This window comes from Cetorhinus maximus, chromosome 13 (assembly GCF_964194155.1).
Source record: "Cetorhinus maximus chromosome 13, sCetMax3.hap1.1, whole genome shotgun sequence".
Classification (NCBI taxonomy): Eukaryota; Metazoa; Chordata; class Chondrichthyes; order Lamniformes; family Cetorhinidae; genus Cetorhinus; species Cetorhinus maximus.
The window spans coordinates 17,589,380-17,605,774 of NC_135891.1; the positions used below are offsets into that span (position 1 = coordinate 17,589,380).

General features: G+C 42.7%; 1 protein-coding gene across 5 annotated transcripts in view; it reads left to right on the forward strand.

Annotated features, from left to right (window-relative positions):
- Nucleotides 1-16,395, forward strand: part of LOC144688457 (oxysterol-binding protein-related protein 2-like) — a 73,784-nt gene that overhangs the window by 48,476 nt on the left and 8,913 nt on the right. For all 5 annotated transcript variants that reach the window (XM_078555036.1, XM_078555038.1, XM_078555037.1 and 2 more), the window contains 4 exons: nucleotides 666-800; nucleotides 1,337-1,434; nucleotides 2,345-2,527; nucleotides 7,119-7,226. In XM_078555036.1, coding sequence (XP_078411162.1) covers nucleotides 666-800; nucleotides 1,337-1,434; nucleotides 2,345-2,527; nucleotides 7,119-7,226 — 524 coding nt within the window. The remainder of the gene's footprint in view (nucleotides 1-665; nucleotides 801-1,336; nucleotides 1,435-2,344; nucleotides 2,528-7,118; nucleotides 7,227-16,395) is intronic.

The following is a 16,395-nucleotide window of genomic DNA, read 5'->3' on the forward strand; positions in this document are numbered from 1 at the left end:
CCCAGCGATATTCCTGAGGTGGCACCCTAATTGGCTGTCTCCGAGCTCGCTGTCCTATTAAAGATGATGTACTGTGCCCCCAGTGCTGCTGGTTCAATCAGAGGGCTAGCAACTCTAGAGCCTTGGCAGCCCCACTGGGAGAGGTACATGTTGCTGAGGCAGGTAGGAGATCTGAAAGCACCCTCAAAGGGGTTAAAATTAAATATGTTGATCGGAGGCAGGGGAAGCCAGTGGGCTCTTGATTTGGAGGGGAAATCCCTCTGGATAGCTTGAGGGAGTGACCTTTCATGCCCAATTCCCCCTATTTGGTGGAAGGAACCTTCTGTTTTGAATACCACCACCACCACCCCCGGCCCCAGACTGCCGCAGGAAGGCCACCTCCATTAAGTTGGCAGCCTCAGCACACGGTGGGGTCTGCTCCCCTAGCAGCAAAATATCCCCTAATCGAGGCCTTAATTATAGTAAACTGACTACTTACCTGGCCCTGGGAAAGTTCCCTGGCAGCAGAAATGTGTCAGAGAGCCGTCCCAACTCTGCTCCCCACTACTTTCCCAGCTCCCCACGCCACCTCCCCCACCCCACCACTGCAGGGGTGGGAAAATTCAGCCCATTGTATCTAAAATAAAAATTGACAATTAACAATGTCTTCATGTTTTGTCTTTTAGGAGTTGTCAAAAATTACTATGCCCATTATATTCAATGAGCCTTTGAGCTTTCTGCAACGAATTACAGAATACATGGAACACATGTACCTCATTCACAAGGCTTCTATGCTTTCTGATTCGATAGAGAGATTGCAGGTGGGTATGCTTCAGATAGATCTAACTTTGCACTTCAGGCTTATTGAGCTGTGTCTTTTACAGTGCCCATGGTTGATAATAGAAATAATGCTGTGTTAAGTGTGCAATTCCGTGGCGAAGGCTAAGAGTTATTGGTGGACCTGTCAGTCATAGTATTAGGATATAAAAAACTTGAACTAAAATATATTAACTTAGGATTTGTAAGTTGATTTGGGTCATAGACCAAGATCTTTAAGTAAGTTCTACAAATTTGGAGTTCCAATAAAGTTGCTTAATTTGCGAAATTTGGTATTCCGGACAAATGTCAGATGCAGCAAAATTAAAGTGATATCTGATGCTTGTTTAAATATTAAATAGATATAAAATGCAGGGAAATAACTGACCCCAACGCAACTAGGGTTGGTGGCATTTGGAAAACTTACAATTTTAAATCTTCAAGTTAATAGCTGTCTTAAATGAGCCTATTGGCATTTTCATAAGTACTACTTCAAACTTCAAAGCACTCCTGTTTTTATCTTTTTTTGTTCCTGCCACAGACTGTCGCTGCATTTGCAGTTTCTGCGGTAGCGTCTCAGTGGGAAAGGACTGGAAAGCCATTCAACCCACTACTTGGTGAAACCTATGAACTTAGAAGGTGAGATGCAAATTGCAAGATTTCACATAAATAACATATACTTGTTACATTGGTTCCTTTATGAGATGTGTAATTGGTACATTTCTGGAATTGCTATCAAAATGGTAAATTTATAGCTACAGGACTCAAATTACAAGAAGCTGTTTCAGTGAGGGTTAATTGACAATCAGAGTCCTTTTGAAATAATGTCAGGAGTAAAGTAATCCTTTTGATAGAAATGATAGAAATAGTAAATATTTTCAGGGGTGGGTGGGGCTTAAATTTATTAATTTTTACCATCAGGATTAACACTTGCTGCTGAAATCAGTTATTTCGTTTGTAATTCTTGATCTTTACTATTAATGGAATATACTCTTGAGCATGTTTTGCTGTAATTTTCCTTCTCCCCCAATCATTTGATCTCGTTAGACCAAGCACATGTGACTAAAAGTGCAGATTGGATAAATAACTTGGCCCTTGTGCAACTGTTAAATCAGTTATGAGAAGTATGTAGGTGTTGCCTGGCTTCTGTTTGAAATTTCTCTTCTGCTTTTGTGAAAAGAATTTGAATTTGGATGTGATTGGAATTTTCTTTGAGTGTAAGATATGCCGACCTAATCATTTTTATTTTTGAATTAACTAGCAATTTGCTAGTAAGAGTAAGAGTGACAGCACTTGAAAAGTAACTGATTTAATTTGAAGTGATTATGGGATGTCTTGATAACACAGTTTATGTAGTTTAGTTGAACTATATAGCCACAAATAGAAAAAGCTAACTGAACAATCTTCAAAACATCTGGTGATTTAGCTCCTATTTGCCATTATTGATGTGCTGACTTTAGACCATTTGGAAAATTTCGAGAGTTAGACTGTTTTTATACTAGTGAAAGCAGAAAGTTTTAGACTTAATGGTTTTGTTTTCTTTTGGCAGGGATGACCTCGGTTTTAGGCTTATATCTGAACAGGTTAGCCACCATCCACCGATCAGTGCATTTTATTCAGAAGGCATTAATCAGGATTTTGTTTTCCATGGTTCTATCTATCCAAAGCTTAAATTTTGGGGAAAGAGCGTAGAAGCAGAACCACGAGGAACAATCACACTAGAACTTAATAAGTAAGTATGTTTAGAATTTGGGAATGGAAAGCTTTGTTTACTTTTCACCCCAACCCTAATTTTGAGTAATTGAATCAAATATTTTTAACAGTTTTTAAATAAAAGAAAAAGTAATATAATTTGTAACAAGGATTATTAACATTTCATGAGGATTACCTGAAAAATCTAAATGAGCATATTGCTGTAGACATTTTTGCTAAAAGCACTCTATTGAGTCTATTGTTATAATGAATATGTTAAAATTGTAGCTAACATTTGGATAAATTACATTTCTGTAATTTTGAGGGATTTTATGTAATCGTAGCTACATATAGGGCAACATTCCCCCCGCCATTTTACATGGGCGGGCCAACTAAGGCCCGCCCAATGTGACGTCAGCCAGGAAGCGCTATGCGCTCCCTGTGTGGGCGGGGAGAGATCCCCTGAGCCGGGAGTGTGCTCTTTTGTGCACGCGCGAAAGAGCGCATAGATCTCGCTGAGGCAAAGTGCTGCCTCAAGGAAATTGGCTCAGTTTTGAAACTTCAAATAAACATGAGAAAAAAATTCCACTGCCATGTCCCCTCATGACACTGTCACACGAGTTGGGACATGTCCATAACTTTTATTTTGAAATATTCAGAAATTTTTAAATCATTCATGAAACATACTGCCCATGAATGAGGTTTTGTGCTATTTCAGAAGCCCGCCGGGGCTTCCGGCCTGCCGCCAATCTTAAGGTTGGACGGGCAGGTCCATTAATGATTTCAATTAGTTTTTTAATGGTCTTAATAGGCCATTGACAGGTTGGCAGGCGCGCAGCCGACTTGACTACGCGTCCGCCGACCTGAAAATCTAAATGAAGCAGGATGACGTCGGGACGCACGCCTGACGTCACCCTGCGTCATTTTATGCTTCGGCGAGTGGGCCCTGCCCCTGCTCGCCGAACAGAAGATGCTGCCCATAGTTTGGGAAAGAAACGACCACTGGTTCATCTAGACTGCCGTCAAAACCTCCCATCAGATTCCTTACTAGGATGGTTGATCTATTTCTTTTCCCAACAGGAGTTCATCCAGTCCCAGGCTGAGTGCTCTTCGTTTACAAATAAGTCTTGTAAACCCCCTTGAATATTTCTACATTTTTCACGTATTAAGTTGTATTTACTGCACAGAAACAGGTCATTCAGCCCAACAGGTTTGTGCTGGTGTTTATGCCCCATGCGAGCCCCCTTTCACTGTTCTTTTTAACACCATCAGCATACCCTTCTACCCCTTTCTTCATCATGGCCAGAATCTTCGGGTCGGCGAGCAGAAGCGGGGCCCGCTCGCCAACGTGTAAAATTGACGCCCGGTGATGTCGGGCATGCATTCCGACATCACCGCGCGTCATTCAGACCTTGAGTTCGGCGGGCGCGCAGCGGAGTCGGCTGCACACCTGTCGAACTGTCAAAGACCTATTAAGGGCATTTAAATATCAATTAAACTAATAAACTGAGCTGCCTGTCCAACCTTAAGGTTGGCGGGCAGGCGAAGAGTCCAGGCAGCCTTCGCATTTATCATGAAATCTCATCCATGGGCAAGATGAGGTTTCATGAAGGTTTTTAAAGTTTAATAAAAATTTTTAATAAAATTCATTGACATGCCCCAGCTCATGTGACACTGTCACATGAAGGATCATGTCTTAAAATATTTATTTTTTCTTCAGTTTGATATTTGAAAATTTTAATAATCTCCCTGAGGCAGCTCTGCCTAGGGAGATTTCTGTGCGCGTGCGCGAAAGAGCGCAGGCTCCAACTCAGCCTACTCCCCCTGCCCGCACAGGGAGCGCATCATGCTGGGTGGGCCTTAATTGGCCCACCCACGTAAAATGGCGGCACGCAGCCAATCGCGGGTGCTGATCAGCTACTGCCCGCCCATGCCTACAACCATCCAACCCTCCCAACGGGGAGAAAATTCTCCCCCTTGTGTTTATCTAGCTTCCCCTTAAATGCATCTCTGCTATTGGCATTAATTGCTCCTTTTGGTAGTATATTCCGCATTCTAACCACTCTCTGGGTTATAAGTTTCTCCTGAATTCCCTCTTGAATTTACCAGCGAGTATTTATGGCCCCTATTTGTGGTCGGCCAGCAAATGGAAATACCTTTACATCTACCATAATCAATTTCTTTCATAATCACTTTCGGCCCTGAAAAGTGCCAAATCTACCTCCAGATTACCCTGGAAGTGCAAGGTATCTCAAAAATTTGAGCAACAGGTGAAGTTAGCTGTTTCACACTGCTACTATGCAGTAGCAACACGAGTGGTATTCGCCACCAATAGGATGCTGTCTTCAAGTCAAAAAGATATTCTGCCTTTCACACAAATGAGTAATGTGGTGTATGAATTTCATGCCTGTGTGGTGCTAGGTATATAGGCCGTATGTCCCAAAGACTGGCGGATCATACCAAACAGCATGTCCAGCGGGCAAGGTATGGACTGTACCTAACAGGCCTGTGCTTGCGAAACTCAAAACAGTGTCCATCATTAGAAGTGATTCTGCAGTTAGACAGCATTTGCTGAATAATCCTCAGTGTGTTAAGAATTATACTGATAACCAATTTAAGATTGTCAGTTGGGCTCAGTGTGGCGCATTTGCGTACACTGGAAGCTGTATGCATTAATAAACAGGGCCCTGTTTGCAGACAGGAAGAACATGTACACAGTTTGCACCTGCTTCAGCTGAACAAAATAAGTGATAGCAGTTTGCTAGTTTGTTCCCCAGGGCAATGTCTTGGCCAATCAGAGTGAAGCTGCCTGGTTTAAATTTTAAACAATGATTGGCAGTTAACTGTCAATCACCATTCATTGGTACATTCTCCATGGCAACGCTTCTACTAATCAATCAGCACTTATACAGTATAAATATATTGTTTCCCTTGACATTGGTATTTTATTGTCCTGATGAATGCAAGATGAATAGCTTTGACAAAAAATGTCTCTCTTTTCAGCAATACATAAGAGTAAAATGTCAAAATTTGCTGATACCAAATTTGCGGGTGTGCAAACATTGAGGATGATACCAGTTGACTGCAACAGGACATAGGCTAGCAGAATGGGCAGAAAAGTGGCAGATGGAGTTTAATACAAAGAAGTATGAGGTGATGCATTTTGGCAGAAGGAACAGGGCAAGGCATTATAGTCTTAATAGCACAGATCTAAAGAGTAAGCAGGGCCAGAGGGACCTGGGGGTTCATGTGCATAAATCTTTGAAGGTGGTAGGACAAATTGAGAAGTAATTAAAGCATGTGGGATCTTGGGCTTCTTAAATAGAGGTAAAGAGTACAGATGCTGGGAACTTATACTCAAACTTCATAAAGCTCTGATTAAGCCACAACTCTAGTATTGCATCTAGTTCTGGCCACCATACTTTAGGAAGGAGGTGAGGATTCTTGAGAGGGTGCAGAGGAGATTTACCAGAATGGTTCCAGGGATGATAAATTTTAGCTACAAGGTTAGGTTGGAGAAGCTGGGGCTGTTCTCATTGGATCAAGGAGATTGAGGAAAGATTTGATTCAGGTGTACAAAAATATGACAGATTTAGATAAGGTGGAGAAAGAAAAGCTGTTGCTATTAGCTGATGGCACAAGGCCAAGGGGATGTGAGTTGCAGGGGGAAATGTAGGGAACAATTTTTTATGCAATGAGTGATAATGACCTGCACTCACTGCCTACTAGGATGGTGGAAGTGGAGATGATCAATGATTTCAGAAGGAAATTGGATGGACACTTGAGGGAAATTAACTTGCAGGGTTATGGGGATCGAGGGGGGACAGTGGGATTGAACTGTATTGCACTTCGGAGACCCAGTATGAATTCAGTGGGATAAATGGGCCTCCTCTTGTCCATACTGACTCTATGGGCTACATTTTCCAAGCCTTGTGGGATATTCCTGAAGCAGCAATGGCAGCAGCTTGGCCACCTATTGACAGGAGACAGGTGCCAATCATTCTAATTAACAGGCCAATTAATGCCCATTTTAAAATGGTGCTTGGATTTTATTGGGATGCAGCCAGCTCATGAAAGAAATATCCTTACTCAGCCTTCATTTGAGGAGCCTGCTCCTTCCCCCTACAGTTTCGGCTGCTGCTCTGTCGATGGTGCTCCTGAGCTACCGGCCCTCTAATTGGAAAGCTCTTCCGACGGTGGCCTCATAATTGGCTTCTGCTATTTAAATCAGCCCCCACCCCCCCGGGTCCTGCCACTACCCATGTATACTTGGGTCCTGCTCTTGGCCCTGGTGGTGGGATGACATGGTGTTTTTGTAAAACCCTAAAGTTTGTAGGATTTTAATTTGCAGACAAGAACTGCAGAACTCTGAAAAATATTAAATGCATCCTAATTGTGAATACAGATACTGCTTGATTGTGAGATTTTTATCCTAAGTTTAAAAGTATCTTAACCTTGTATTAATTGGGGTGGTATGGATGGGGACGTGTTGAATGAGTACAGGTGGAGGACTTCTGATGTACATTCTGCTTGTATATTGATTGTTATCAGGAGTAAATGACACGCAATGCAGTTCTGCAGTTATTGCACTGAACAGTACATTGTTGAAATTGGTTGTTTTGTTTTTTCAGGCACAATGAGGCCTATAGTTGGACAAATCCTTCATGTTGTGTACATAATGTAATAATTGGCAAACTGTGGATAGAACAATATGGAACGGTAGAAATCATGAATCACAGGTAAGCATAGTTAAAGAAAAAGTAAAACAGTGGAGTGAGAAACAAAGTTCAGAAATGTTAACTCTGTCGCTCCACAAATGCTGCCTGACCTGAGTATTTCTGGCATTTTCTATTTTTTATTCTTTAGGAAGTGTTCTTTCTGAATTTGTCTGATAATTTTTTAGTCTTTTTATAATTGTAACTTATTCATGTACTGTCATAAAATGGTTGATTTGTACAGATAATCTTGAGATTTGGCTGTTGTGTTAAACGTAAGAATGCCTAGTAACTCTGAAATTGTAGATAAGTCAACCATTTTACATTTAAAAAGCAAATGAGTGCTGTTCCTAGAAATGCTAAGTTGAAATGTTTTTGACCTAACACTGCCCCTCTTGTCCCACTCTACTCTTGTCTAAATTGAGTTCAGCAAGGTGTTGTCTTTTTTTAAGAAATCTGCTGTTGATTTTCTTTTGTTGATCAAAACCTGTATAAGAACACCTGATACAGATTTTTCAGTATCAAGAATTGACCACACTAATCAGCTATAGACTGTTTCCTTATTTTGAGTACTCAGTACCTTAATCTGGATTTGTTGTTAAAACCTTCACACAAAGATGAAATGATATTGGGCTTTGTTGCTGCCTCCTTTTCTTACCTTTCTGCCCCAATTGATATTTTTCTACACATAAGCTAGACTCGTGCACAAATATTTTTGTATTAATTTAAAAGGCGGTCAGAATACTGTATGGATTCATCCTGGAACCTTGGGTACTTGATAATGAATCTCCCTCCAGTTAAAATTGGTATTTGCTCTAAGCTGCACAAGTGTGAATTATCATGCGAACGTATGCTTAAACCAAGTTCAATATAGAATGCATAGAATCATATAATTATACAACACACGAGACCATTCGGTCCATCTATGAAAGTCAGTAATTAGTCACGCTCCCCTGGTTCTTTCCCCATAGCCCTACAATTTTTTTCTAATCACTTCTGAAATTTTTTTCCACCACTCTTTCGGGCAGTGAATTCCAGATCATCATTGAGAGCTTGTGTTCCTCATCTCATCTCTCGTTCTATGACCTTACATCTGTGTCCTGTACTTACTAATTCTCCTGCCAGTGGAAACATTAATTGGGGAGAAACCATCAAAGCCCTTCATGATTTTGAACACTTCTATTAATTTTTTCCTTAATTTTCGCTGCTTTAAGGAGGAATGACTCTAGTTTTTCTAGTCGCTCCATGTTAATACTCTGTCACTAACTTACATTCCTGACCCCGCCTGAATATCAAGTAATGCAGTTTTTAAAAAAAATTTGTTCCTGGGATATGAGCATTGCTGCCAAGCCCAGCATTTATTGCCCATCCCTAATTGCCCTTGAGAAAGTTTCAGAATTTTAACCCAGCAACAGTGAAGAATCGGCAATATAGTTCCAAGTCAGAATGGTATGTGACTTGGAGGGAACTTGCAGGTGGGTGGTGTTTCCATGTATCTGCTGCCCTTGTTCTTTTAGGTGGTAGAGGTTGTGGGTTTGGAAGGTGCTGAAGGAAGTTTGGTGAGTTGCTGCAGTGCTTTGTGCAGATGGTACTCAGGGTGGTAGGGAGTGTGAATGTTTAAGGTGGTGGATAGGGTGCTGATCAAGTGGACTGCTTTCTCTTGGAAGGTGTCAAGATTTACAGTTGTTGGAACTGTGCTCATCCATGTAAGTGAAGAATATTTCATCACACTCCAGACTTGTGCTTTGATACAGTTGATGATAAAGAATGACTTGGACGGGCAGTTAGAGGGGTTGTGGAAGAGAGGTGGGGACGAAAAGAGAGTAAGATGCAACACTTAAAAACCCATCTGGGGTGAAATCAGCAAACGTCTATTGAAAGTTAAAGACCCGCCCTTTATAAGAGGGCCAATTTAAATATTACTGCACAGAAATTCCGGTCCCATTCAGGCCGTACCCCCCCACTTCAGTGACCCCACTCCTGCTACAGGATTGATTTGAATGCCAGTGTCTTCCTGGCACCAGGATTATTTAGAGGTGGAGAATAAGGAATTCCAGCAGGTGGCATAAGAATCAGGAGCAGGAGAAGACCATGTCAAGTTTGCTCCACCATTCAATACGATCATGGTTGATCTTGGGCTTCAGTTTCACTTTATTCCCCACTACCCGTATCCCTTGATTCCCTGAGAGACCAAAAATCTCTTTTCTCAGCCTTAAATATATTCAATGATAGCGCATCCACAACCCTGTTGGGTAAGGAATTCCAGAGATTCGCCGCCCTTTGAGTGAAGAAATTTCTCCCCATCTCAGTCGTAAATGATTGGCCCCCTATCCTAAAACTGCACCACCATATTCTACATTCCCAGCCAGAGGAAACAAGGTCTCAGTATCTTAACCTGTCAAGCCCCTTCATAATCTTAAATGTTTCAGTGAAATTACCCCTCATTTTTCTAAACTCCAGAGAATATAGACCCAATTTACTCAGCTTCGCATTATAGGTTACTCTCTCATCCCAGGGACCAATCTAGTGAGCCTTCATTACACAGCGTTCAATGTAAGTATATTCTTAAATATTGAGACCAAAATTGCATCCAGTATTTCGGGTGTGGGCTCATTGAAGCCCCGTACAACTATAGCAGGACTTCAAAGCTAATAATTTCTGGATTATTACCTGAGCCATGTGCAAATTGGCATATGGCAAATAAGATTAGAGCGACGAATGCGTGGCTCAAAGTGTGGGAGAAGTGGGCTCTGGATTGTGGGGCATTGACATCAGTACTGGGGAAAGTGGGGGCTGTATTGTTGGGATGGTTTACACCTGAACCATGCTGGGACAAGTGTCCTCGCAAATCTCATAACTAGGGAAGTAGAGAGGGCTTTAAACTAAACAAGGGTGAAGGATCAAGTTTGGGTAGAGGTAGCAATTCAAGGTGTAGTCAAGACAGGAGAGCAAAATAGTAATATGAGAAATGAGTATCAGAGAATGGCAGGAATAGAGAGAAAACCTAAGAATGCATAAACAGTCAAGACTAAATGTTACAAAGGTAACAAAAAGACAAAACTGAAAGCTCTCTATCTGAATGCACGTAGTATTCATAACAAAGTAAATGAATTGATGGCCCACATTGAAGTGAATAAATATGATCTGATAGCAATTACGGAGACGTGGTTGCAGAGTGCCAAAGATTTGGGTCCTTAGTATTGAAGGGTACATGACATTCAAGAATAATAGGAAGCTAGGTAAAGGTGGAGGGATAGAACTGTTAATCAAAAAGGGCATTGGTGCACTAGTTAGAGATGACTTTGGTTCAGGAGATCAGGACGTAGAATCTGTTTGGGTGGAGATGAGGAATTGTAGGGGGAAAAAGTCATTAGTGATAGCGGTCTTCAGGCCCCCTAACAGTAGCCACAGTGTGAAACAAAGTATTCAAGAGAAAATATTGTGTGCTTGTGATAAAAGGATGGCAATAATCATGGGTGACTTTAATCTACACACAAACTGGAAAGATCAGTTTGGCAGTAGTAGCCTGGATGAGGAGTTCTTAGAACGCTTTTGAGATAGTTTCTTAGAGCAGCATGTTTTGGAACCAACTAGGAGCAGGTTATATTAGACTTGGTATTGTGTAATGTGACAGGATTAATTAATGACCTCTGAGTAAAGGCACTCCTAGGTAGCAGCGACCACAGTATGATTGAATTTTACATTCAGCTTGAAAGGGAGAAGAGCAGGTCTAAGACTAGTATCTTAAATTTAAATAAGGACAACTATGTGGGGATGAAAGCTGAGCTAGTTGAAGTGAACTGGGAAACAAGGCTAGAGGATAGATCAATAGAGAAGCAGTGGTAGACATTTAAGGGGATATTTCAGAGTATTCAGAATAAGTACATTCCTACTATAAAGAAAAATTCTAAGGGGAGGACCCACCATCATGGTTAACTAAAGATGTTAAGGAAAGTATACAACTCCGCAAAGATGAGTGGCAGGACAGATGATTGGACAGAATATAAAGAACATCAGAGAATGACTAAAAGGTTAATCAGGAAAAAAAAATTAGAGTATGAGAGGGAGCTAGCTAGAAATGTAAAAATGAATAGCAAGAGTTTCTATAGGTATTTAGAAAGGAAAAGAGTAAGTGAGTGTTGGTCCTCTAGAGTGACAATGGGGAGTTAATAAATAATAAGGAAATAGCGGAAGGAATGAACAAATATTTTGCTACTGTGTTCACAATAGAGGATACAAAAAACATTCCAGTAATAGCTGCAAATCAGGAGGTGAACAGGAGAAAGGAACTTGGTGAAATTGAAATCACCAGGGAAACAGTATTGAGCAAATTGATGGAGCTGCAGGCTGGAAAGTCTCCGGGTCCAGATGGGCTACACCCTAGGGTTTTAAATGAGGTGGTTGATTTGCTGGTGTTATTTTCCAAAATTCGCTAGATTCTGGAAAGATTCCATCAGATTGGAAAGTAGCAAATATAACCCCTCTAATCAAGAAGGGGTGGGAGGCAAGAAACTATAGGCCAGTTAGTTTGACGTCTGTCATGGAGAAGTTATTAGAATCGATCATTAAGGAGGTTATAGCTGGGCACTTAGAAGTACTCAAGGCAATAGGACAGTGTCAGCATGATTTTGTGAAAGGAAAATCATGTTTAACCAATTTTTGGAGTATTTTTGAAGGAGTAACATGCGCAGTGGATAAAGGGGACCCTGGAGATGTACTGTACTTGGATTCCCAGAAGTCATTTGATAAAATGTCACATCAAAGATTATTATGGAAAATAAAAGCACAAGGTGTAGTGGGTAACATATTAGCATGGATGGAAGATTGGCTGGCAGAAAACAGAGAGTATGCATAAATGGGTCTTTTTCTGATTGGCAGGATGTGACAAGTGGAGTCCCGCAGGGGTCTGTACTGGGGCTTCAGTTTTTTGATTTCCATCAATGACTTAGATGAGGGGAGTGAAGACATGGTAGCTAAATTTGCAGGTGACACAAAGATAGGTAGGAAAGTATGCTGTGTAGAGGACATGAGGTTGCAGATGGATATAGGTTGAGTGAGTGGGCAAAGATCTGGCAAATAGAGTTTAATGCGGGAAAATGTGGAGTTGTTCACTTTGGCAGGAAGAACAAAAAAGCAGTGTTAAATGGAGAACGACTGCATAATTCTGAGGTGCAGAGGGATCTAGGTGTTCTAGTACATGAATCACAAAAAGCTAATGTGCAGGTACAGCAAGTAATTAAGGCTAATGGAATACTATCCTTTATGAGAGGGATTGAACATAAAAGTAAGGATGTTATGCTTCAGTTATACAGGGCATTGGTGAGACCACATCTCAAATACTGTGTGCAGTTTTGGTCTCCTTATTTAAGGAAGGATGTAAATGCATTGGAGGTGATTCAAAGGAGGTTTACTAGATTGATACCTGGAATGAGTGGGTTGTCTTATGAGGAAAGGTTGGACAGACTGGGCTTGTTTCCATTGGAGTTTAGAAGAGTGAGGGGTGATTTGATTGAGGTATACAAGATCCTGATGGCTTTGACAAGGTGGACGTCAAAAAGATGTTTCCTCTTGCTGGGGAGTCCAGAACTAGGGGGCGCTGTTTCAAAATTAGGGGCTGCCCTTTTAGGACAGAGATGAGGAGAATTTTTTTCTGAGGATTGTGCAACTTTGGAATTCTCTGCCTCAGAGGTGGGGTCGTTGAATATTTTTTAAGGCAGAGGTAGATAGATTCTTGTTAGGCAAGGATATCAAAGGTTATCAGGGTTAGATGGGAATATGGAAATCGAAACACAAGATCAGCCATGACCTTATTGAATGGTGAGCAGGCTCAAGGGACCGAATGGTCCACTCCTGTTCCTATTTCTTATATTCTTATGACTTCTTTATTCCTGTTCTCGAGTCCGCTTGCAATAAAGGCCCACGTGCCATTGCCTTCCTAATTGCTTCCTCTCCCTGTATGCTAACTTCCTGCGTTCCTTGTATGAGCACACTCAAGTCTCTCTGAACATCAACATTTACAAGTTTCATACCTTGTTTAATAAATTCTGCTTTTCTATTCTTAGGATCAAAGTGAATAACCTCACACTTCCCCACATTATACTCCATCTGCCACCATGGTGTCCACTCACTTAACCTGTCTATATCTCTTTGCAGCCTCTTGTCTCCTCCTCAGCTTGCATTCCCATCTAGTTTTGTATTGTCAGCAAACTTAGATGCATTGTTCCCTGTCTGTTCATCTGTGTCATTAATATAGATTGTGAATGGCTGATGCGCCAGCATTGATCCTTGTGGCACCACACTCATCACAGCCTGCCGACTTGAAAATGTCCCATTTATCCCTTCTCCGTGCTTCCTGACCGTTAACCAATCCCCTATCCATGCTAATACATCGACCTCAATTCCATGAGCTCTTGGCCTGGATTTTATGTGCCCCACTGGGCGTGTTATCGGCAGGGGGACATATAAAATAGGGTGGGTGCCAACCCCATAACTCGAGGGATGGCGGGTCCCGAAATTGGCAGACTGTCTGCCATATTTAAATAATTAATCGAGGGTCAATTGAATTTGTTAACAAACCAATTGACCTCGATAATACATTTCCCATGCCATAATGGTTGTGTGAGCAGTCGGGCATGAGCGGGCAGGCTGTCTTTTTAAAAGGGCGGAAAGGAAGGGGGTGCGTGCAGGAAGGAAGGGGAGGGTACTATTTTCGGGATGCCATTTGTGTAGCAGAGGGCAGCTCCCCTAAGATAGTAACCCCCATTTCTTCCTGCCAGCTCTATAAAACCCATCACTCCCAGCACCACCCCCTAAACACCCCTCTAATTTGCCCAATCCCTCCCTGCCCAAGACCCTGGACTTGCCTTGCTCTGGGATACATGGGCTGCCTTATTGGACCTGCTTGCAGTTCCAGTAGCACCCACTAATGCGCTCTTGACGCTGCCAGGAAGGCTGGAGCTGGGTCCCAGGGGTGTGGCTTCCTCCCCTGTGAGGGGCAAAAGTCCCACTGGCAGCCAATTTAGACCACCCGCAGCACGTTACGGCTACGGGCGGACGCCCAACAAGGCGCCCCCCCCCCCACCCCCCACCCGCCCCGGGTAATATGCTACCTTATTTTGTGGGGCACCTTATCGAATGCCCTTTGGAAATTCTAGTATACTACAGCTACTGGGTTGCCTTTTATCCATCCTACTAGCTACATCCTCAAAAAAGTCAAATCCATTTTTCAAACAGATTTCCGTTTGGTGAAACCATGTTGATTTGTTCTGATCGTACTATTGTCCCGGCCAGAAGACAGAAAGGAAAAAATATGTATGTCTATATCAAAAGCTACCTCATCATCCTCCTGGTATGTGAGAGGATGATGAGGTAGCCTTTGTCCATTGGAACAGCTTAGAATCTTCCAAAACTATGAGCATGTGACCAGCTGCAGCCATTTTATCAGCCCAGCAATTGGTCCATTTTAAAGAAAAGTAATAAGTTTATAAAGTAGCCAGGATGATATAGATATATATATATTTTCTTTCCTATCTTCTGGTCAGGACATGCCTCCCCCGTTGGAGAAAAATGAAATGAATTCCATTTCATTTTTATTTTTATATGTGGTCTTAGGGAAGGAAGAATAGGAAGTGCAGAAGTATACAGGCATTCTCTCATTAATACTGGCACACCAGACACACAGCAGGGAGGAAATGTCAGTTTCCTGCTACATTCTCAAGGTTTAAACACTGGATAGGTGTCAGCCAATGTGAGTAATTTATTTTGTTGGTTAAAAGACTGCAAGATCCAACTCCAGGGTAATGGTGGGGGGTGCGGGGGGTGAAACTCCAGCTATATTGGGGTCCAGGAGGGGCTGGGTTTTCTGCCTGACCTGGGCTAGCTGGTTGGGGCTTGACTGGTAGTGCTTTCGATGTATTGGTGGGGGTTCTCCCACATCCATGTCATGGGTACCCTCCAGAGGATCCCCGTGAATTTCTTTAAATTTCCCAAACAGGGTGGCTGCATCCTCCCACTGCTCTGGTCAGCGTTGCTGAGTGGGCATCTTACTTGGCCCCTCCGGGCTATCCTCGGATGTGTCCAGCCCCTGGTAGACTGGGCTCTGGGTTCAATTTGGTCCTAACTGCACTTGAACCTCCCTTGTGGTAGTCCCCAGGGCATTGGAGTTTCAGGGTTACTCTCTTTCCCTGACCTGTTACCTTGGGGAGGGGTTGCTTCCCAAGCTGTCCCATTTTGTTTGCGACACTACTGCCCTCAGGTGGCTGTCCAGCTCTTGCCACACTGCCCTGCAGCTCATCAACTAGGTGAGGTGTCTCCCTCACCATCTGCATGTCTACTTGGGACCTTCCCTGTTCTCCTATGGTTGAAAAGACAGTGTGGGCTAGCCAGACCTCCTGCTCATCCAGCAGGGGTGCAGGCTTCTTTTTAAATTGCTCTGCCTGGTTTGGGATCTTTTTGCGCCCCTGTTCTGTCCCATATCTTTGACGATATTCTCGCTCATAGGAGTTGGACTAATTTTGGCTGCTGCGCTGTGCAGCTCTTCAACTGGGTGAGGTAGTTTCCTCACAACTCTGGGGGTATTTGAGAACCTCTCGAGTCTGCTTCAAAATTCAGAAAGGTGGGTTTGGGTAGCCAGACCACCTGCTCATCCAGCAGGGGTACGGGCTCCCTTTTTAAATTTGCTGGCTGGGTCTGGGGACTTTCTGTGCCACTATTTATCCCCAGGGAGAAGGATTTCGCTAACCCCCCTTTGGCTGATCTCTTCCACCCTTTGCTGCTACTCATCACAGCCTTCACCCTGGCATCTCAACTGAGTGCTGTCCATCTGTTTTGGATGCTTGAGAGTTAACTGCTACACTTTCTCTGCCTTTTGAGTGGTGGCAAGCATGGACTTGCTCACAGGTATTGACTTCCCCAGTGTAATTACTGTAGGAGCGGGCTGGCTCCTATTGGGTCCCATGTCCTCTGGGATGCCTTGGCTCATATGAAGCTGGCTAGCTTCTACTGCACTGCCATGTGGCTCTTTGACTGTGTGAGGCAGCTCCCTCACTATTAATATTGCTGCCTGGGAATAGCCCTTTTCCTTCTTTAATTTAGCAAAGAAGGTGCTAGCCAATTCAGTCTCTGGCTCACTCCCTTCATCTCTTTTAATCCATTTTCCTGACCTCTTTTACTTTTACTGGCCTCATCTCAGTCT